Source organism: Aedes aegypti, chromosome 1 (assembly GCF_002204515.2).
Source record: "Aedes aegypti strain LVP_AGWG chromosome 1, AaegL5.0 Primary Assembly, whole genome shotgun sequence".
In the NCBI taxonomy this organism is placed as follows: domain Eukaryota; kingdom Metazoa; phylum Arthropoda; class Insecta; order Diptera; family Culicidae; genus Aedes; species Aedes aegypti.
Genome location: NC_035107.1, coordinates 17540023 through 17564948, shown reverse-complemented (window position 1 = coordinate 17564948; position 24926 = coordinate 17540023). Strand labels below are relative to the sequence as shown.

General features: G+C 38.5%; 1 protein-coding gene across 1 annotated transcript in view; it reads left to right on the top strand.

Moving 5' to 3' along the window:
* The first annotated feature begins 4893 nt into the window (after positions 1-4893).
* Positions 4894-24926, top strand: part of LOC5567316 (nose resistant to fluoxetine protein 6) — a 91973-nt gene continuing 71940 nt past the window's right edge. The window contains exon 1 of the mRNA XM_021839035.1: positions 4894-5560. Coding sequence (XP_021694727.1) covers positions 5191-5560 — 370 coding nt within the window. The 5' untranslated portion in view covers positions 4894-5190. The remainder of the gene's footprint in view (positions 5561-24926) is intronic.

The following is a 24926-nucleotide window of genomic DNA, read 5'->3' as shown; positions in this document are numbered from 1 at the left end:
AAACAGACGTAACACTCTAATTATTTTCATAGCACAGCGGAATAGCGCCCAATTCTAATATTTGGTAGTTGGCCGACTGGCCACTCGTGGCGCTTGCATCACTTTTGTTCGAGTTTGACGTTTGCTCACTATCGCCACCTAGTTCGCGGTTGGCCAAATGAAGTATTTTTAGCATTGGGCGTAAATGTTCACGTGACTATGTTTTAAATTGATAATTGTTCCAGCTGTTACGTCTGTTTGTCTGTGGTATACAGTTACGACAATTATGAGGCTAAAAACTTTTCGGGGAAGTGGGCTAGTCGAGAAAACGGGATATTCGGGGAACTGGCATTCGGGCAAACGACATTCGGGGAACCGACATTCGGGGAAAAGTAGTACAACCCATTGAAGTAACTACAGTAATAGATTTCTCTTTTCGCTGATAATTTGAAAAGATCAATGTTATCGATTGCCGCCCTTTTGTCAGTTGGAAACAAAAAAAATATATGAAAATTATAGCTCCAAAGATCAGCCTATGCATAAAGAAGGAGAAATTTATTTAAATTTAAATCAACAGTTTTCATACCTATGATTATGGTTACATCATATTTAGAAAAAAAAAAACAATTAAAAGAAAAGTAAATTTGTGCGAAATATATAAAATTCTTTAGTGCAAAAATTTGTTCCAATAGCGGATAATTTCTGGATAAAAATTAAAATACTATTGGCAATAACTTTCCTAATATGCTTAAATTTATTCAAGAGCGAATGATTGTTGAATAAAGTGTCATTTTGTATCAATTGACTCCAAAACAAAATCAGAAAGATTCAATAAAAACGTAAACACGAAAAATTGAGAAATTATTGGTTTCAGACTCATTATGCCAAACGACCATTATGACAAACGACCATTATGCCAAACGACTTTATGCCAAACGGCTTTATGCCAAACGACTTTATTCCAAATGATCACCACCGTCTGAACGTACTGTTCAGCCGGAAGCGGTTCCTCTTCGTCTGCAGTGCTGTCAGCCACACGGGGCCAGCGTATCTGAGTATCGACGTCGACACGCTCACCAGTGGTCGCTTCTTGCTGCTGCTGATCGCTGAATTGTTGGGCATGATCCGGGATAGAGCTGATATCACCTTCACGGCCCTCTCCTCTGTGTGTATGTGTGTGTTGTTGTTGTTGTTGAATATTTCACACAATTTTCATGTTTTAAGTAAGTTCAGGTGAACCCAAACTTTTGCACTATGACTTGAATGACTGTTTCTTTGATTTTGACTAGTTTTCAGATTTTTTCGCAAAAAAGTCGTGAGTGCTCTTCATAGAATATAAGATTACGCTTCTAATGACATCTTGTTTTAGAATTTTGGTCGATCCAATGCTGAGGAAATTAGATATGTTTTTTTCAGTGTGCTTTTTGAAAAATGTCACAACTTTAAGTAAAAGTTTAGTAAAACTACAAATGAACTTTAACACTTCACTTTTTTGCAAAAAAATTAAATACTAAAATCACTAAGGTGAGCAAAAAAAGTGTAGTAAAAAATTTAGTATATAAAATTCTAAAAATGTTTTTGAAAAAATTCAAACGAAGTAAGAATAACTCTTTGCCCAACTAACATTCACTCATTTAACAAGCACCATTATGGCAGTTTTATCCAGCATAATGTTTTATAACATTTTAATAATTTCCATGGCCAACCTTTGTTCAAGCATTGTTCACACAAATATGGAGAAACTTTACAGCATGTCGTTGAATACTAACTTTATTTTTCAGTTCTAAAAACGTTTTACAAGCATTTAGTTCAGCTTTCATACGGCTGGTCCAAAAATAATTAAAAACAAATAAAAACAAAAATTCATTTTTCTAGGCATTTTATAAATGTAGTGTACACAATTATCATGTATAAGTATAACAACCTTATTTAAAAATCGCCTGGATACTGGATTCGAACTCGAGACCTTCCAATCATCAGCGGTATGCCTTGCCATCTGCGCTATCCTAGAATTGATGATTGAATCGTCCAGTGCAAAATATAAACCTCTCATAGCTGAATATCGATCATGTTTGGGCTTCTATTCGACAGAGTTTAATCTACACATGGTAAGCTAATCAACAACTGAACAAGCATATTATTCAGCTGCTGTTCAGTGCTGATCCAAGCTGAGTTCAGTCGGCTATTTTAAGCACACAGTGAGAAAATTTATGTCGATGATGGTCAAAATGATGTTTTTTTACACAAAGTGGAAATAGCTGAAGTGCGACGCAAGTAAAACGTTAGTTCGTCTTCTGAATATCCTTTTATGCATATACATTTGTTTAGTGGAATATTAGCTTTTTAATTGGGGGAAACATGTCTTGTTCAGCTCATTAGTAAAACAATCTTGACTAGTCGAATTAGAATCTTTGGAAACGTTTAATAAGTGGCGATTCAACTTTTGTTCATTCTAATGCATAACGTTGAACATTGACCTAAGTTTGTGTTAAAAAAGCACCTTCTCAGCTCTTTACCATTATTGAACAATAATTAAACATGCATGCTTGTTTGTGGCTCTGAATTGTTAGTTGGGTGTCTTTCGTATGCGGCTTAGAGAGTTTCAATCGGACGTGTAGTCACAGACAGTGCACAATGGACCGAATCGACAATTTAGCCGGAAAAAAGTGTTTTCTCTGTTCTATTCGATTTTGGACGTTCGATGTCTTCAGAGAAGTTATTCGTAATTGAGTTTTGCATCTTTAAAGAAAAAAGTTTAATAGGGTGGCCCTTATTTAAGTTAAAGTTTTGACTCAAACTTTTTTGTTTGATGAAATTTGTGACAGCGCTCTTCTGCAAACTTTTAGAAAAGGTTATTTTGAACAACTTTGTGGAAGACATTTTTGATCTAACTCTTCATTTGAGCTAAGTAAATTGATTTTGAAAGTTTTAACTTAGGGTGGACCCAAAAAATCAGTTATTTTGGTCTAACTTTTTTATTTTAAGTTTTAGGTGAATCTGGTCTTCAGAAGAGTTGCAGAGGAAGTGAAGATACAAGTTTTTATTACTTGTGATTTTCAAGTTATAGATGAAGTGAAAAACTATGAAATCTTCAGATGCCCATAACTCATGGAGTTGGTTCAATAAAATTTTTTTTTAGTGGCATTCGAAAGGTCATACAATAGGCAACTTTTTCTGCAAAAACTGTGAGAACGTAATTTTTGTAAATTGACAAAATTCACTTCAAAAATACACTTAAAAACTCGAAATTCGCTTGTAATTTACAAGATTTTTAAGTTAACGACTTGCTGTCTTCAGCAAAGTTATAGAATTTAACTAGATCTACAACTTTTCCATACACCACTTTTTAGAGAAATGTGAAACAAAATATCAAGAAATGATGATACGATTCAGATGTAGGTCACCTTATATTTATGACTACGCAACAATAAGTTAGTTTATCAGTAGTCGCTTTCAAATACTTGCTGTTGTAAACTTTGTATGGTATTATGATTTTATTATTATTTTATCAGTACTCACTGGTATAACTCACATTTAATTCAAAATGTAAAATGGTGCCAATGCAACTTAAGAAACTTTGAATGTTTTGTCATTGTGACTGCTATTATTGTGACTAAATAAATACAATAGTGTCCTGGGGTGCAGAGCTGTGGAAATTGTGGAATAATCTAATATTATTAAAGATGCCAAGATTATAAGGTTTGGAAAATTATTGATAGAATAAAAGTACAAATATATTGATACTACTTGAATAATTTTGTATAAACTAATAGTAAAATGTATTATAAGCTCTACATGTTTTGTTTCACATTTCTCCATAAGGTTCGATATGAAAAAGTTGTAGATCTAGTTAAATTCTATAACTTTGCTGAAGACAGCACGTCGTTAACTTTAAAATCTTGTAAGTTACAAGCGAATTTCGAGTTTTTAAGTGTATTTTTGAAGTGAATTTTGTCAATTTACAAAAATTACGTTCTCACAGTTTTTGCAGAAAAAGTTGCCTATTGTATGACCTTTCGAATGCCACTAAAAAAATTTTTTATTGAACCAACTCCATGAGTTATGGGCATCTAAAGATTTTATAGTTTTTCACTTAAATTTACTTATAACTTCAAAATCACAAGAAATACAAACTTGCGATGTTCAGCAAAAATGTGTATCTTCTCTTCCTCTGCAACTCTTCTGAAGACCAGATTCACCTAAAACTGAAAATAAAAAAGTTAGTTCAGTGTTGGCGTCATAAATAAAAAAAATGAACTTCTTATCTTCAAGATGTTTGAGAAGAAGTTCATGATCTTTAAGCGTTTCCAGCAAAACACGACAGTCTGCTTTCTTCGCGATTTAAAAGGAAACTTTGATTCTCCTAATGGAGTTCAAGATCTTCTGCCTAAATCCTCCGAATTCAGCACAACTGACCACGATTGGGGGCACTCTTTGTTTCCTCATTTGAATCGAAGAGCTTGGGTCAGAGGCTGCTTTTTCAGAGATTCACCCTTCCGTTTGTTCGTGAAAGCAATCATATTTAATGAATAGACGAAAGAAGAAGTGATCGTCTACGAGGTTTTTTTTTTCACAAGACAATGTCTAAGCTTTCACTAACGGGTCCAACAAAAAATCGTAGACATGGGTCCAAACAGGAATCGAAAAGGTATAGGAATTAGCACTGATAAGTACTGTTAAATTCCTTAAGGTAGTTTTAAAAACGTCCGAGAGCAGAAAGAATTTGTGTACGCACAACACAAAAGTACGATGCGCACTGATTTGGCAATGCATATTTTTGGTAATAAACCACTGCCGCATACACGCCGTGTGATGATTGCTTGAACATTAACAGCCAGCAGCGTGTAGTTACTAGTAGTAAAACACCGGCCCAGCACGGTTGCATATATGGAACAGAACATGCCGCCCCTTGCAGCCGGGTAACTTTTCTAGATCCCTCCCCGTCAATGTCGCCGGCACGCGGCTTTGTCGCGCGCAAATTAACCGCAGCTCGCGGGATCGATCTCGTCTCAGTCTCAGCCCGATCGCGACCCGGAACGCACGCTCCAATAGTGGACATCTCTCGATCTCTATCTCCCGATCATCGATTCCCATCTCTTCAGACGTTATCCCGCGCGGTAACTTTGCTATGTTGACGGTGAGCAAATAGAATCGCCGCAAATATTGGTTGTTTTCCGGAAAGTGCAATTGCAGATATCGACAAAGTGAGCCATGAAACTAAGAGGGCTGTGGGGTTCAGTGATTCTCCTGGGGATCGTCTTTGGGTTGGCAAAGGCTGCCGATCGAAGTGAGCTGTTCAAAGGCGACTATGATCAGGGAAGTGGCGGACAGTTGCACGTGGACGGGAAGAAGATTCTGTCAGCAGTGATAAAACAGGGACAGGATAAAATTTCGTTGAGATCTGAGTTGAAACGGGTGTCAAGTGTTCCGGAGGGTCGTGATGGTGTATTCGGAGGGATGGATCGGAAATTTTTGGATGTGCTGAGGCAAGTGATCGGTGGTTTGAAAGGAGTTGAATGCAAGCGGGATTTGAACTCGACGTTGGAAGCGATCGAGCGGAGAGAAGCTTGGGCTGTGGCAAGTGAGTACTCAACAAGAAGTTTGTTTTTCTTTCACATTTTTGTTTTGATCGTTTCTTTTACGCTGAGCATAATAGTCAAATCATTGAGATTTTTGTAGTGTTTATTAATATTCAAATCTGTTTCGAATCAGAAACAGGATAAGCATTGGCGTAGCTAGGATTTTTTTCTGAAGGGGGCCTACGGCTAGCAAATACTTGTTTTACAGAAGTAATGTCAGTCGCAATAATCACGATTTCACAAATTTCGTGTTTTTTACAGATTTGTATCGATTTCATTTATTTCTTATTTTGTCTCATTTCGCGGCATATCAGTGATATTTGTAAATTTCAATTATCGCTACGAAAAAGATTCACTCTTGATGTATCCAGTCAAAAATCTTTAAAGAATTCTAGCAAAAAGTTCATAAGGATTGTCTTTTGTGTTTCTTCTTTGATCTTTTCAGGTATTCAATCATGTGTTTTGAAGAGTTTCCTCTGAGAATCCCTACAGGAATTTATTCATGAATTGTGTTCGTACTTTTCAGCGCTCTTTTCAAGAACTCCATACTAGTTTTCATTGAGTTCGTCCTGGGATTCCCCAAGAGAATCATTCTCAGACTTTTTGATCTCATCAGAAAATTTTTCGAAGAATCTCTATCGAACTGCTTAAAAAATCGGATTCCTAGTAATATTCCACAAAAATTTCATGAGCACTTTAAAAAAAATTGAATTGGAAAACGTTATTTAAGATTACTCAGAGAAGCTTTCCGCAATAAATCTGTATTTTTTTTACAGATATTTATGTTTTGATTTATCTAAAATCAAGGTGCAACATTTCGCATTACTTTAAAAGTCTCTTGAAAATTTTTATTTGTTTTTTTTTTCAAAAATTCCTAACTAAGCAATACTTTCAGAAACTTTGCCGTGAAAATAATCAAAAATCCACGAGTAATTTGTTCAGAGATTTCATAGAGAATTAATCTCGTAGATTTATCGGAATAAAGTATACCAAAGATTCATCTAAGCATTTTCTTTTTTTCTTAAAACCGCACTAACGATTCTTTTGAGATTTTAATTGAAGAAATTTTTCACTAAGCACTTGCAATTCATTCTTAAACTTCTAAAAAAAAAATCTCAAGAAGTTCCATCAAGTATTCTTTCAGGTTCTCGAATTAATCCTTTTTTTCGAATAAAAACTCAGGATTGCTTTATGAATTCCTCTATGAAACACTTCCATCAGATTTCAGTTTTGAAATAGTTGCAGCTTAAATATAATTCGGAAAAAATCATTCAATTCCTGCCGCTAAATTTAAGAATTTCTGAAACATGTTAACAATGTACCTCACAGAAAAGCTTAAGTGGTTCTTATAGGAATTTACGACATAAAATCGTGTTCTTTTTCGACGTCTTTTATAATAAAAAATGATCCGTGTTAAATCGTATGGAATTTTTACTGAAAGTATTTGTAACTAGAATTTTATATAATATTTAGTATGAACTTCAAAGATTCTTGATACTATGGTGAACATATTGATGTAGAAATCATTTTTCCTACCTCTATAATTTCCAAACAAACTATTTTGAAGGTTTTATTTTTTTATTTTTTTTATAGGCACTCCGTGCTTTTGGCCACTGCTGTGCCGGACTCAGTTGATCTGTAGCTTCTTTATCGATACAGATCTATTTTCAACTTATCTATATTTACGATATTTACATCTAGTTTCACTCTCTCCTACTCTTTTGCTCTCACACCGAGCAGGTAGGAGAGAGCTCTGCTATTAGTGAGGCTAGCTGCCTGCGAAAAGGGTCAGTTTGTCTTAGTCGCCATCTGATACTGACGGAGGATGGATGTGCTCCCCAAAGCACGGTCCTCCGTGAGGCGTCTTCTGGTGGCTGGACGGATTTTTCGTGGAGGGGCTGGGAATCGAACCCAAGACCTTCCGCTTATGAAGCGAAAGCGTAAACTCAAGGCTACAGACCCCCCTAAAGAAGGTTTTATTATCGACTATTTTTTGTACTGTAGAAGTTCAATGCGAAAATGTGAAATTCTTATTTAAATCTCAGTGGAAACTTTTACATTACTTTTAAAATATGTTGAGGAATTCCTAATGGATTTTCAGGAATCAGAAACCATACGCATAAAAAATCTGTAATTTTTCAAAACTTGTATATTTTACCTTTTTTAGATTCTTTAAAACGTTGCTTTTTGGAGTATGGACAGATTTTTGTATGAGGATCCTCAAAGCGTTATGCGAAGGATGGAGAAACAACAAAATGTTGAAGTAAGTCGAACAATAGGTGGGCAATGGTACAATGAATGATAGTTTATAATGTTTTTTCTACAGGTATATTACAGGACAGTTAAAAGTTCTGTAATTAATTAACAAAAATAAAACAAAATTCTAAAGGTCCACCAGAATGTTCTTTAGAAATTATCCTTAAAAGCTACTATTTCTTGATTTCTGGTGTTCTAGAATTCTGCCAGAAAGCCTTTAGAAATTCAGCTTTCCTATCGCACAAAAATTCAAACCAAGAACCAATTTCTAAAGAAGTGGTTTAAGGAAAATCAATAAAAATTTGTTTATGAATATCTTCATAAATTTTCCCCTTCCCAGTTATTTTGCTACAGACTCTACAGACAGAATTTCTAAAAAAGAAAACAAATAGGACATTTTGACGCAATATGTGCAATATTTTGGAAATATTTCTTAAGGACTTTTGATGAAATTTGCGGAAGAATTTGTAATACAATTTTTGGGAAAACTATTTAAAGCAATTCAAAGAACAATTTGTAATAGAACTTTCAGCGAAATATCTCTGTATTAGATTAGACAGAATTAATGATTTTTTTAGGGAATTGCGAGCGAAAACTGAACTTTTGAAAGATTAAGTAACATTTTTAAGGTAAATCTGGGAACATTTTCCGAAATCAATTTGATAATAAAAAGTATTATCAATATTGACTTATTTCGAAAAGATTTGCAAAACTTCTGAAGCCACCCTTAAATATTCCTTGAGGTGTTTGATTATACTAAAATTTTATAAGGTAAACCGGGGCAAGTTGAAATGGCTGGTGTAAGATCAAATGGAAAGGTATCATAGTGAAATGGTAGTATGATAAGAAATATTAACACAAAAACATTAAGTTAATAAATGGTCCAAACGTTTACAGTAGAAAAATCTGCCGATATTTATTGGCATCATATTCAAAACTTGGCATTTCATATTACCCCACCCGTTTCAACTTGCCTCGGTGTACCTTAATGCATATCGAAAAGCTTTTTGAAAAATTGTGCTACAAATCTATTGAATATTAATCAAATAATTTTTGAAATAATAATCTATTTTGAAAAAATATAATTCAAGCAACAAATTTATTCATGCAAAACTACTTAAAAAATTGAATCAAAATCAAAGAAAGCTATTTTACATTTTTTCACGTCATGTTAAATTTCTACCATTCATTTCAAGAAAACTTGGCCATGCCGAAATTCCTTGAAAGTAAAGCCTTAGTTTTCGACAAGAATTTACGCTATGTACCATGCCCACACAGTTACGGATCACCCACAGTGACGGATCACTTTGGCGTTCAACATCGGATAACTCGCTCAAAACATAAACGTTGACGTAAAACATATTTTTCCCATGTTATACTATTTGTCTTCTACCATTTGTAATGTTAAGCACAACATTCAACCGCTAAATAACGGTGTTTTTGACAAATGTTTAGTTGGTACCACACAACTATCATTATATGGTCGTTTTCTGTAAGAAGTGCCGTCAGCATTCATAAGCTTCCACAGGTGGTAAAATTCAAATGCTATAGCATGTTTTATGTTCGTTCGCTTCGATTTAGTATGAATTCATCTTTGGAAAACATTTTACTTGAATTTTTATTCAAAATACCGAATATTAGCACATCTAACTAGTGATCCATAATATGGACCAGGAAATGATTGTTTACCACGGTTATGGATCACTTCCAAAGAATGTAGATTTCTACTATTTTATGCATTGGATTCGACATTTTCAGACAACAGCACTAAGGATAAAACTAATAAAACATCAAGGTTTGAAAATTTCATATTTTAGCAGACAAAATGGGTGGAAAATTTGGTGTGGAGCGGAAACAGTTCATGTCTCAGTTACTACAATGCAGTATCACAATAAAAAGGGCATTTTACCCTTGTTTCCAGCTCTAACACTGCTATATTTTGCAGTAATATATGACACATTGTTAACTTTCGCCATACCATGCAATACAGCATTGCATTGAGTTGAAAATCTCTTGATTTTGCGCACTGATCCGTAATATGTCACAATTTGATCCATAATATGAAAGTTGATCCATAATATGGTTTTCAGGAACCGACACAATTGTTAATTTTTATGCAATCCTATGTAAATATTACACTCAAAACATTTTACTAACCGAAGCTCCAATTTGAAACGATTCGATTCGTGCTTTTAAATTACAATTTTACGTTTTCCATGTCGTTTTATTGAATTTTATAGGTTGGACTCCACACTATTTGATCCATAACTGTGGGGTCATGGTATAGCCTGAGAAATTCCTATAGTAAATTTGTCTATTTTTTCAACTATTTTTTTCGGACATTATACGAGTTGAAGTTTATGTACTGGTGGGGATTGCTCATCAAACCTTCCGGTCCGCCTCATAGTTACGTACTATTTGGTGCTGGGTGTAGTTCTTGTTTTTCCAGCTGTATTGAAAAGCATGAGCCATAGTCTTTGGCATACAATCGGATCTATCTTTAGCAGAAAAGAACCGAAATGTCTATCGACGACCGGTGATCGCTAGCAGATATAGTGGAGAACTTGTCTTGAAACGTTCATCGCTTCAAGCTAGTTGAAAAACTGAATACACTGATTGCCTGTCGATCAGAGCCGAACTAGGCATAGATCGTCTACATACATCTGAATCTACATGTCTCCGATGTATTACATCGTTCCAGGTGGGAGTTATCTGATATGTGAATATGGTACCATAACAGAATTTTCCATCTGAACGAAGTGATAAATCATAATATTCCGCAAACTGTATCACACATCTACAGAATGTATTGCGTGAAGTTAAGACACAGCAGAGTATTGGGTACATAGGACCAAGTCCCTGCCGGGTGGCGCGAAACTGATGAGCGATAGACAATAGAATCAACAACACTGCCACAAGGGATAGTAAGCATGTGACTATTGTCGAAACTATGATTAGGAGGCAAATCAACATCCCAAGATCAAATTTTTGTTACAACCCAATGTAGGTATTATTAAATTAGGCTGTAGAAAATGATAAATATCTGATCACTTAGGAACCTTGCAACAGGTAATAAATGCTCGTAGTCTGTTTTCTTCGAATACACATGTATAAATTGTTAAAATTGCCGAATCATACGCGGAATTTATTAAACGGATCATGGAATTAGGACTGAAATCATAATGATGATAGATTATCAACTTTCCTTTCGTCTTGCTATTTGTTACCGTTAGAATCACCAAACTGATTGGTTTCCCACTACTTACACCAATACAACAGCACGAAAACTGAAGTATTATAATCGCGCGTTGGAACTTTCAATATCCATATATTACATCAATAGTGAATTCTTGTATGTAGCCAGTATAAATAACAGAATCATTAACTTCTTGAACATTCTTTAACTGAAAACAGGATGCTTGTTTTATCAAACATGCTCAATCTGCACCTAAAATCTCGGATCCAAATAGTTTTCTAAATAAAATTGTGTCTAAATAAAACGTGTAGGCCAACAAAACATAATTGAGTAGGAGTTTACAAGTTACTTAGCACATGAAAAGCAGTTTAAATTAATCTATTACTAGATCAACACTAATGCTCACATTTTTATATTCTCATTTCATCATGGTCCTCATTGCTCGAGCGGAGACGAACACCCTGGAGATGGAAAAAATCGACAGCGCTACGATAAGGAAACGTAACAGATGAGAAACTATCGATACATTTATCAATTATAAAACCCCGTTTTAATGTTAACACTTTGTTTCTGTTTTTTTCGTTTCAGCAATCAAATAACCGAACCAACTCTACTATCTTTTCATTTCTTCTTCGTTATACTTATAGTCCTTCTGGCACTGAACCGAGTGGTGCGCCTTCCGCTTTCTTACTGGTGCTGTTTTTCCTGTACATTTGGCATAGTGTCGGAGGTGGTGTACTGTATTTGCTATACAACGCGCTACTTTCGATATTGTGCTTGGCGTGTGGGGAAGCAGTACTAGTGGTGAAGCGGAGGGCGCCATTCGGTTTAGTGCCAGGGGGACTATATCTATTTAATGTATCTGAAGCTTGTGGGACCGCTTTAATTCCGGCGCCTGCTTGTGGAAGATCCCGGTGTGCTAAACGGTATAGGACATGTTAACGGGGGAGGCTTGGTAGGTCCTCACCCAGCCCGTGTCTAGATGGGCGGATAATTGTCTGCCAGGGTGTGGATTGAGTAATTACAATTACAATTACAATTATACGAGTTGAAGTTTATGTAGGGGAACATGGTCCAATTCGGACCTAGTAACAGTTTTTTGGCCATATCTTTTCAGCACGATGAATGGCATGAAAAGTTTTATGTTTTCGAGAAAGCGCAATTCAGCGCGCACATTCTTCTCTCAGAGAGTTTTGTGATAGCTCCTACCAGGACATGGCTAGACATGTTTGAACCAACTTCTCCAAAAGGTCCGAATTGGACCAACCCTGTTCCAATTCGGACCCCCCATGTTCTAATTCGGACCACCCTATATTGCATCGTTATTTGCAATGTTAGTAACAAAATATTACTCCGATTTGTTTGGTATCAAAGCTTATTGAACTTTTTCTGCAAGCGCAAGCATAAAAAATGAACTCAATGTATGAGAAATTTCAAACTAATTCGAGTCAGAACAAGCTCAAGTGAAATATGAATTTCATTAAAAAATATGTCGGAAACTTGTTCAAAATTGGGTACGGTCAACTATTCCTGACTCGATTTTGAACAGACTATCGTGTATGGGAGCTATCGAGATGAAGTACACATATTTTCAAATTTTAGAGCTTTTTTTTTTTATTTATTTTGACAAAATACATTTGAAAAAGTAATTTTGAAGTTGAATATTGTAAAATTTTCCACACATTGAAACTTTGCTATGAAATATCGAGTTGAAAAAGTGAACTTGTATGGGAAACTGAAACAGAAGTCTCGGAAATTCAAGTTTGAGAAGTACCTACTTATATTTATGGATTGAAGTACACTATATTGAAGGGACTGCGTTTTCCTTCGAGCTTGTGAACAAAAACACAGTAAATCGGATAAGGGATAGTTGACTGTATTGTTCTTATATACTACTCGTAAACGTTTTTTATAGCGTATTGCCAAACTATTTTGGATAAAGCTTGGCTGTGGTATTGATGAAGATGCTTTTCAAGTTGCTGATTTATTGATTCCTTTAGTTTTTTGCGAAGCCATTTTCTTGACCGCAACAGAAACAAAGGCACTATTAATCAATATTACAACTTCTGTGATTTTCGATTGATTCGGGAAGATTTTCACGGGGTGGAGCTCTTAGAATAGACTGAGTACACGTTGAAAAACAAGAGGTCCGTATTGAACCATATCAAAAGGTCCAGATTGGACCAACACACATTTTGAGATTTTCAAACTCGTTGAGCACAAACGGTGCATAGACATATCAAAACCATATGGTCAGATGAAAGCTTAGGCTAGGGTGATTCGATTATAAAATAACACAGAGAGATTGGATAATTATTGTCGCTTATAGAAGCTTGGAAATAACGCCAACCAACAGTACACCTGAGCACTTCAAAACAATAAACAAATATAAAAATCAAACGTAATAACTGAAAGGCGTCAAATTTATTGTGTTAGATCTAAGCCAAACGGTGAGCAGAAAAACGGTACCCACGATCTTTACAGTAGCGCCAGTATTGAGAAATGCTTGATGGTCCGAATTAGAACAGGGTCCGAATTGGACCAGGTTCCCCTATGGATTTATTTTGTGGATTCTCATAAGGGTAATCATAATCACCACACACCTCGAGCAGGGTATCCTCCAAAAACATGATGAAAACACATGCATCAGAATGCAGTGCTGCTTTATGCTGAAACAGAATTATTTGGATTATTTAAAAAAAAAACGAATTTTTGGAATCAAACTTCCACAGTATTTTTTACAACCAATCCCGAGCCGGACAGATAAGCTTTCGGTTATCGCGTGATTCACCAAAGTCAGAACCACCACGCTGATGCTGTATATGACAAGCGAGGTTTTCTCGCTATAGTGTTCTACAACATAAAATAATGTAACTACTGAAGAAATGTTTGTCTATAACAAGAGTCTTGTACATTGGATTCAGAAGATTTTGCTGCATGTTAAATTGTTTGTTTGTTTTTAATTTTTTTAATTTTATTATCATCAATACTTCGTCTTGAAATTTTAGTGGACCACATTAAGAAATACTGAAATTTATTAATTACATTGTCCCCTGTGAGAAAATATAATCCGTGACCGTTACCATGTTCATAATTTTTCTTTACTTTAATTTAAAAAGATTTCTGATTCCTACAGTCAACTCTCCCTTGCTCGATATTCCGAAACTCAATATTTTCCATAACTCGGAGGAATGCGTGAGCCAATCAATCTAGCATACTTTGATCTTTCTGTTAGGTAATACCTGGCGATACATCTCTTACTCGATTTTCCTTAAGGACATATCCCCATGAGTACCAAAATGGCCTCTAATATGGCACCTTACTTCCCCCTTCTCTTTCCGCTCCCTCCTCCCACACTTCTCTCAGTGTTTTGGAGAGTGATCACAAAAAATGATTATTTGAAGCTACTAACCTTATTGTAGAGCGGTGGTTTCTTAACTGAAAGCATTCCATAATATGTTTTTCACAAATCACCAGTTTTTGAATGCAAATACGTAGTTATTGCTGTGATTTGTGTTGTAAAATACCACGCACTTCCGAATTACTTCTTCTTCACGCACCGAGATATTGTTTGTTGGCTATTCGGTGCCCGTTCTAAAACTCACTTTTAATCGTATTTCTACTCACCGTAGCAATTCAAAAATCAAATGCGATACTTGAAACACATTGATTATTCACGTACGATGCACCTGGGAGCAATAAATCACTTATATTGATCAATTTGTGCTCGAAAGCAGCACCGGAACGTGAATTTACTGAGCCAACATTGTTTATGATTCGGATGCGCCGCTCTCACTGATTGGAAGTGATGCCAGTTTCTATGTTTGCAATTAGAATGGTTTGGATATTCATACACTTGCTACAACCACGTATTTTACAATTTCATAATACTCAAAAGGCGTACAGTGTCACAAGTGTTGCAAAACATTTTTATGCGTGAAAACAACAATGTACGACGCAATTTAACAGCAAAAATGAATATAAGATATTATACAGTACAATTGACTGTAGAATTCAAATGCATACTGATGGCAACTTTCTCCGTCCGTGAGAAGCGAGAGAAGAGAGGACAAAACTGCCAAAAATAGTAAACAACGCACGCATGGTGTGAAAAATGCTTATAATTTTGGTCAAAAAACATGTTTTCACTACCAAATGAAATAAATTGTGATTTTGAGTTTTTATGAAGTTGTTGATGAATTCATATCTACAATAATACCTTTGTATGAAACGTGTGCAAGTAACACTACCTACATAATTTTGTTGGTGGAGGTATACATGAAACATGATGATTTATTTTGATGTATTTGATGTATTTACCCTATGATATGAACGATTTTCTAAATCATGTTCTACTATTTTGACGTATATGGCGAGTGCAATCAATGCAAACATAATTTTTCTGTACTACAAAGAAACAAGTTTTCAATCGTTGGTGAATTATTTAAGACAGATGAAGAATAGGAGTATTATTTTGAGTGAAAAAATTTGGCGGCTATCTTGGATTTTGACGCCATCTTGTTTCTTAGTAGTAGAATGAGTTTTCACCTTGATAGCACTCAACATGTTGAATTTTAATGCTACCGTTACACTGATTCTTCTTCTTCTTCTTCTTTTTCCTGATGTAACGCCCCTACTGGAACTGAGCCAGCCCCTCAGCTTAACTAACTTTGAAAACAAATTATCAAATATGATTTTTAACGCATATTTGCTACCTGAATGTTTCTTCTGCATATCTCTGAGTTGAAAATAGCATTATTTCTTTCATTTATTTGGTCTAAAACCATTGATAGAAATGAACAATCAGTTGAACAGCTGAGATAAGATAAGAAAAAAAGAAACTGATTGTTTTTTTTTTAACGGAGGCCTCATAATTTAACATGATGAGCACTGAGATGGTAAGAAATCATTCACCTGCTAAAAACCAAGATGGCGTCGAAATACAAGATGGCCGCCAGATTTTACAACCTCGAAATAATACACCTGCGTTTCGGCATTACGTCCACATTAGAACAAAACCTGCTTCTCATCTTTCAATTTCGCTATATTTCACATGCATGTTGAGCGGTACTTAAAACGATACTTTGTGGCTCAGAAAATCAAAGATGTTGTTTTTGCTTCAAAATTTAAGATTTCCATTCTGAATTAATGCACTTTTGTCAATGTTTTACGTTAAAACTACAGATATTACCACAAGACTCACAAATGTCCCGACGCGCAATCTTTAGACTTTATTCAGTGAACAACAATGCATATGGTAAAAAAATGTTTGTTCAATACAATCAATGTTTTTGGACGGTTTTCATTTATTGAATTTATTTATTCATTATTACTAAATTCAAAGATATGTCGAAGAATTATTCTGTTGTCAGAAATCGCATTAAAAAAGGAAATTCCTATTTAATAACGTGGATTTATGACCAATACAGCTGAGTATCTGGCTCGGTTCCAGTAGGGACATAACGTCAGGAAAATTAAGAATAAAAAGAAGAAGAGTATACGTAACCTTTTTTATTGATAACCTCTAATTTCAACATGCTGAGTGCTATCAAGGTGAAAAATTAATTCTTCTACCTAAAATCAAGATGGCGTCAAATCCAAGATGGCCGCCAGATTTTTTCACTCAAAATAATATTCTTATTCTTCACTTGACTCAAATAAAACACCAAAGGTTGAAAACTTGTTTCTTTGTAGTACAAAAAAAGATTTTTGTATTGATTGCACTCGCCATATACGTCAAAATCGTAGAACATGATTTAGAAAATCGTTCATTTGATAGGGTAAATACCATTGCTCACCTAGTTTCTGTAGCCTATCTTACGCAATTTTTCCTCAGCTTTCTGATGGTGATCTCAGAATTCAAAAGTAGCGGTGCGCTAATGGTGAAAAAACGATTTTTCTAACAAAATTCAAGATGGCGGCCAAATTCAAAATGGCTGCCAAAATTTTTCCGAGTTCAAATGAAAGCTATATCTATTCTCTATACGATGCCACTAAGTTTGCTATGTGTTCCAAGCGAAATATGAGACATATCCCGTGAAGAAATACCCAGGATTTATCGAAAAATGGGCTTTTTCGCAAACTGTTCAGCTAGCTGGCGTACGAGGGGTTCACCAATTTGAGAAAACAGAAAGGACCACCCTTAAGTTTTATCGAGAACTAGCGATCAGTGACATAAAATTGGAATTCTAACGATGGGTGCCGATGGCGGCCTGGTTTCAGCGAGAATTGCCCCTATACTCTATGTTCTTGGAATTAGAGAAAATTTCCAACCACAGAAGATCCTCGATCTGCGGGATTCGAACCTGCGATCCTCACCAACGGTTTTTGAGACCTTCTGCACAAATCACAACAAAACCGTAGCCGCAGTAAATTACATTGCAATCTAATAAACCCTGATTTGCCGAGCTGCCCTCGGACAAATCCGTCAGAACACAAAACCATGCTTACCAGCGAGTTGTTCGAGCTACCCACTAAAAGACCTAGTTACTCCTTGGTCGGTAATGTCGTCCATGTACCGCCGGCCAATCATTTCTCAATGCAATAACGATTATCACCGCGCTCAAATCTGTATCGCCGGCACGCGTTCACATTGCCATCGCACTATGGGCAGTTTCCATGTAACCAGAGGACGAAACATATGTCGCCGTCTTATGTAATTTTATAAACTTTGTAAAACATAGGGAGACTTACGGCTTCGGCACCATTCGACTATTATCGGCAACCAAATTTCATACGCCAAATACACAGTATTTTTCTATCAAAACACACCAAATGCAAACATTCAGATGATTCTTTGTTCTGCCCGCTTCCCGCTGATAAGATATCCGAGACTGAACAAACAATATCGCCAGAGATGTGATCAATTCAAATGAACACGCCTCAAAATGCGACAGATTTGGAGCTGCCGAAGAGATTCATCAGCAGTTCTTATAGGAAAGTTGCCGAAGAGAATGACGCTGCCGACAATAGTCACACTGATAAAAGATGTTCGCAGCGTTGTAAAAAAAAAACGTTTCCAAAAGCATTTTGACAAGTCTGTCGGTGTGAATCGATAGAGGATTGAGCAACGCATAAATGTAAACAGACAAACACGGAATTTGTCTGCTTATATTTTAGAAAATCACAAAAGAAGTGCGGCATCGGCTTAGACTGCCGAAAATACGTAAGTTCCCCTATTTGTTGTTTTTTTTTTAAATGATGATCAATCAGAACCTGTCTTTTTTTTTCTTTTTGATTTTTGGCCATCTCATCGCCCATAGTACATTCTACTCGTTCGATTGGCGGCAGTTTTCCTTCGAATTTATTACGTGCACCCGTTCGGTCCGAGCAGTGGCTATTTTTTAATTACTTTTCCCACACTCAGCAGAATGGTATGAAGCATTAGTGAGCAGTGGCAATCTTTAAAAGCAGTGTCACTTTTTATTAGAATTAGTACCTGCCTTGCCCGATTAATGGAAACGTGGCTTCTATGTGATGGAGTTTATCGTTATCATCACTTCACATTTTGCGAAAAATCCAAACGATCCGGATTCAAGTGGTTCGAGGACCTCCGAGTCCAATTGTCAATTCTTTCTGGAACTTTTTGTCACAATCCATTTTTTTACTCAATAGTGTCTGGCAAAAAATATCTTTCATAAAGCATAGCATGATCAAAATGTGTTTAATCCGGGTAAATTGATGCTATCAAGTGTTGATCAGAATTCAAGTCAAATCGGGTCACTGACTTCCAAATCAAGTTCGCCGATAATCCGATCCGCAATGAGTTAACAAAAAATCGTGGATTTGAGCGTTTGGTGCACAAAAACTCAGTCAAGAACAAGCTTCATTTCAAGTGTTTGTTTAAAAACATGCTGCTCGCTAAGTGTTTCACTCGTCATTTTTTTTTCAGGATTGCACTTGTCTTATGCGACACGTGTAATCGCACTTCACCCTACCGGCAATTCATTCAGCGATTGATTGCTTCACGAGTTTATTCGAAATGTTATGCATCTCAAAAAAAAAGTAAGTTCAGATGTTTTCAGTAATTTTTCTATCAGAGATTTCACCAAGATTTTTTTTTTCAGGGGTTTCACTCTGATTCCTTCAAGAATTCTTGTAATAATTCTGCAAGGGTTCATTTAGGCATTTCTCCAAAGACTTCTCCAAGGATTCTCCTAGCAATATGGCCAGGAGATTCTATTGAAAATTCCTGCATTTATTGTACGAAGAACTGTTCCAAATGTTAGTCCAGAGGCTCATATAGCCATACCGGAGAACGCGCAGCTATTAATAAGACAAGTGGCGCGGCAAGTGTGGAATGACAGGTAGGATATGTGCTACGCACACAAATACTTGGGCAAGACAGTCAAAAGATTGTCCTACCTATGATTCACCACGAAGTGACAACATTCCTACACAACGTCTACAGCCAGATGTAGATTTTTTTGGATTGATTGCCATGAGCATTCCTGGAAGAACTTCTCGGAATATGCACGGAGAACTATCAAGAGATTCCTAAAGTATCGTTGGAACATTTCATGGTTTTACCCAAGATCGGTAGCATGATGTACTGAATATACGCATCTTAAACATAGCTCGCTTGTCATACACAGCACGAGCGTAGTGCTGCTGGCGATGGCCGATGATGCTCTTGATTTCTCAAGACGTCCCTGAAATAATCTGTTGACGATCTGTTGAACAATTCCTACAGAACTCTCGAAAATGAAAAGACTCTCTAGTGACTCATGACTTAATTGTCATATACATTTCTGCAAAATATTCCTAGAATAATTTCTAGGAAATTATTGGATCATATATCATGATTCATAACAATAAAGTATATTTTGAATAATTTATGGAAGAATTCTTGGTGGACCATTACAAATGCTTGCAGAATTGTTCGAAAATTTCCTGCAAAATATTCAAGGGAGTTTCTGCCCGGCGAACCACTTACCGTAATCCGGGGTAACATTGATCATTTTTTGAATATTTCTTGAATATTACGTTTAAAAATGCAATTGTTGCATATTTTATATTTTCAAAACAAGTACTGCCACCTATAGCTCGTAACTATATACTTTATTTTGTTTTTTGAACGATTTAAGATTGCTTAAAAAATGTTTTAAGCGTTTTTTTCATTTATCTGGTATGGGGTAACATTGATCACTTATGTAAACAACGTTCGGTAATATTGAAAATGTAATTACTTACTTGAATCATGGCCCCTGAAACCGAGTATGAAGGCCAAACGCTTACAAGTCATTTACTTTTTGAGTTATTTTAAAATTAAAAACACCTCGATCCACGGAATGCGCCTGAAGGTAGGTGAAGTGTTCTTCCAGGTACTTCCAAATCAGCGGAAGTACTTTTCCAGATGCTTCCGGAAAATAATTAGAGCTTGTTAGAGCTAAGCACAAATACATTTATTCTAATTGACATTACACTTCGAATGAAATTTTCTTCTCTTTGGTCGCAGACAGTGGTTACTGCGATCAATGTAGATTGCTTGGATTGAACATCTCCCCCCTTAAGTCATCCAGTAGGGTTCGAACCTAGCTGGCAAACGGATCTGTCGTCGTTCCCTTGCCAGAGGCGTACTTGGTACTGGTGCTGGATCCAACTGCGGCGGATTGCCTTCATCTTCCGTTTCTTCCGCTTGAAGGCTCAGGTCGTTCTCGTTTTGAGGGATGGAAGAATCAGGATTCGTTGCTGTTGCTTGAACGGCTGCAGATGGTACGTCTAGGCCAAAACCGTCGAAGAATACCGACAGTCGGCTTGGACCTTGGTTTGCGTCACGATCAGGAACAGTCTCGGCCGCACGTTGCTTCAACTGGTTGGTGTGCGAACGTATTAGCCGCTGACGATCCTCCAGGAACACGTTGTAGTTCACTCTCCCGATACGCTCGATAACCGTGGCGGCATGCCACTTCCAAGAGTTACCTTGATGGACTTGAGCATACACGGAATCACCGGGAGCGAACTGCCTTGAAACTGCTCCGTGCTTTTTGTTGAATCGTTGGTTTTGACTCTCTGCCTTCGACTGAGCTGCTGCAGTGGAATAACTTGGTGGAAGTATCATGGACGAAATTGTGCGGATCGGCCGTCCAAACATCACCTCCGCTGGAGACTTTCCACCGAGGTCAGCCGTTGGTGTTGTGCGATACACTTGCAGAAACGTTTGCAATGCTTCTTCCAGTGTTTCTCCTCCCGACCGAATTTTGCGTAGGGTGCACTTCAGGGTGTCCACGAACCGTTCTGCTAACCCGTTTGACTGTGGGTGGTATGGTGCAGTGCGGATGTGGTGAATACCTTGCTGCTCGCAGAACGGCTGGAACTCGTGACTGGTAAACGGTGTTCCATTATCCGAGACGATGGTTTCTGGTATACCGAAAGTTGCAAAGCTGTTTGTGAGCAGCTTCATCGTTGTTTTGGTCGTTGTGGTTTTCGTTGCGTACACTTCAGGCCATTTGGTGTACGGGTCGACTACCACCAGATAAAACACGCCATCCACAGGTCCAGCGTAGTCGATATGGTCTTCTTCTAGGGAAATCGCTGCGACGACGTAATCTTCCTCTGGCTGCTTGGAACGGTCGATCAGTCTGGACAGCATGTCGGCGCAACCAAAGTCGTTTGTGGACACGTGCTGGATTTCACAATCATAGTTGAGCATTATCAACGCCCATCGTTGAAGACGATTTGCGGTATGCAATGGAATTCCTTTCTTCGAACCAAAGATTGATAGGAGCGGCTTGTGGTCCGTCTGGAGAGTGAACCGGCGTCCCAGGAGGTACTTGTGAAACTTCGTGACCCCGTAGATGAGCGCTAGTGCTTCCTTTTCCGGTTGCCCGTAGGCCTGCTCCGCCGGAGTGAGGGATCTTGACGCGTGCTGGATAGCCTTGAGAGACCTGTTGGGGAATTTGTGGAAGATGATTGCACCGATACCCGTACTGGATGCGTCCGCCGCAACGATGATTGGTAGCTTCGGGTCGTAATGAGTCAGCAACAAATCGGACTGCAGGACTTGCTTGAACTGCTCGAACGACCGCTGGAAATCGGAGTTCCACTGCCACTTCGAATCCTTCATGAGAAGCTTGTCGAGGGGATGTCGAAGCTCGTGGATATTGCGAACGAATCGACCGTAAAAGTTAACGGCTCCAAGGAATGTTCGCAATTCAGACACGTTGGTTGGTACCGGAATGGAGGCGATGGCTTGGAGCTTCGCAGGATAGGGACGGATGCCATTTTGATCGACGATGTGCCCTTAGTAGCCGATTTCGGTTTGGAAAAAGTGGCACTTTTCCAGCTTGACGCGGAATCCATATTCCTCTAGACGCTGAAGTAGCTTGTCCAGAGACGCCTTGTGTGCTTCCCAGGTTGCTCCAAAACGATTGCGTCGTCGAGGAACGATCGAACACCAGGAATGTCAGCAATCATCGTGTCGACGAGCCGTTGGAATGCTCCTGGCGCCGACTTCACCCCTGGGGCGAGGCGATTGAACTGGAAAAGACCCCGGTGCGTGGCGATGACGAGAAGTTTCTTCGATTCTTCATCTACTTCCACCTGCAGGTACGCATCGGAGAGATCTATGATGCTGAACACGGCACTCCCGTTGAGCTGTGCGAAGATCTCCTCCGGTGTAGGCAGAGGATAGTGGTTGGCCTCCAGCGCTTCGTTGAGTCCAGTGGAATAATCCGCACAGATGCGAACCTTACCATTCGGCTTACGAACTGCAACGATCGGAGCGGCCCACTCCGAGAAATCGATCGGCGTGATGATTCCCAGCGATTGGAGACGTGTCAGCTCGGCATCCACCAGCGAAATGGTGTTGAACGGAACCGGGCGCTTCGGACAAAAAACGGGTTTGGCGTTAGGTTTGAGAAAAAGCTTTACCTTAGTTTTGGTGCAGTGTCCCAGCGAGTTGTCAAAAACCGCTGGGTGATTGGCTTGAAACTGTGCTGTTACTTCGTCGAAGCATGGTCGGGGTTCGGCTGCAACTTGACTGCAGAGCGTGTCGAATGGAATCGACCACAGGTTGAACGCGTCGATCCAATCAATCCCCAACACGTTGAGGTCCGGTGATGAGGTGACGAAACATTTGCCACGCTTGACCATACCGTTGAGGGTGACTTCACAATGGAATTCGCCGATGAGTGCGAGCGGTCCACCGGATGCGTTGGATGCTTCGATCGATGACGGAGCAAGCTTCGGTCGTCCCAGTTGTTGCCATGTTGTCTTGGAAACCACGGTAATATCGCTTGCGGAATCCAATTGCAGCGAAATAGCGACGTCGTTGATGGTGATGGTTACGTACTTACGCTTTGGAGTGCAGTTTGCGATGTAATTCACGAAGATTCCTTTGGCTTGAGATCTGGAACTGGTCTTGGTCTTCTTCTTTCCGGGTTGAGTTGAAAAGTCGCTTGAAGACTTTTTGATGCAGGTACAGTAGCCTTCCTTGTGGCCGGTGCGGTTACATACCTTGCAGAGATGGTCGGCGAATGGACAGTCGCGGACATAGTGCATTTGTCCGCACTGCCAGCAGGGAGTTCGTGGGACGGACTTGCTTTCCGGTTTCGATGGACGCTGATGATGGCCGGTTTTTTTCTCGGAGACGCTGCGGACCAAGTTTTTCGAACTTGATTGATGTTCAATCATTGTGGTGTCCGACTTGAGGTCGACGATTCGCTGGAATTCGTCGCTCAGCGCTTGGAGTGTTACCGGCGCTTGTGCCGTCTCACCTTTGATGCGGGAAAGAAGCCTTGCTCGAATGTCTGCGTAGCGTGGAGCCTTGAGACCGCAGACGAACATCAAGCACTTGAACTGGTCGGTCTTCAAGTCTTGAAACTCGAACTCTTCACACGCCCTGTTGATTTTGCCACCGTAGCTGATGATATCTTCCGACTCGGATTTCACTAGCTGCAAGCACTGGTAGCGCTTGTGGAAAACGGAGGTCTGCCTGCCGAAGATTTCTTGAGCGTTTTGATGGTATCGGCAAATGTGACGTCCTTCGGTAGCATCGGAAGGTTGACGTAGCGACAATGCGAGGACGTGTCCAACTTCCGGAGTAGGAGCCGAACTTTGGCTGCGTCGTCCAGGCTTCGTGCGTCGCTTTCGAACAGATCCGAGTAACGGGCAAACCATTTGTCGAAAGTGGTGCCGTTCTCCGGATCGAAACAGAACTCACTGATGCTGGTCGACAGGGACTCCAATACTTGCTCTGGGTTGATTGCTTGAGGAACGGGCAACCGCTGGAGTAGCTTGGTCATCTGCACAATCGCCGCTTGGAGTTCTTCCTTCGTCGCCATCCTTCCTCAGGTTCAATTCTGGAGCTCTTGATAATCCAGAATAATCCTCGTCGCCAGCTGAAGTGTTCTTCCAGGTACTTCCAAATCAGCGGAAGTACTTTTCCAGATGCTTCCGGAAAATAATTAGAGCTTGTTAGAGCTAAGTACAAATACGTTTATTCTAATTGACATTACAAATCGAATGAAAATTTTTCCTCTTTGGTCGCAGACAGTGATTACTGCGATCAATGTAGATTGCTTGGATTGAACAGTAGGCATTTTCCTAAGGGAAATATATTGCAATTTCAGAGAAAACTTTCTGTTATACGGTTCAACAGAAAGCTACCGAAGCTGTCACATCACTGATTTGCACTGGTAAATCATCAGTAGGCTTCAATGATACCTTGGATACCGTCTTGATCAAGCCCATGGCACGGGACGACTTTTAGCGTAGTCAACATCTCCATGTGTTTACTCATTTTCGGGTAATTTGAATCGAGAGTGCAATCAGAATGCGAAGTTTTGTTTAATGTTTATGATCCATAATCGAGCAAGTGCCGCAATAAAATTACTGATTGCTTGCTTGGAGGCTTGCAGGATGCCTTTTAATGTTTGCTCTCCTTCCAAAACCATCGAAATGTTAAATGTGCTTTA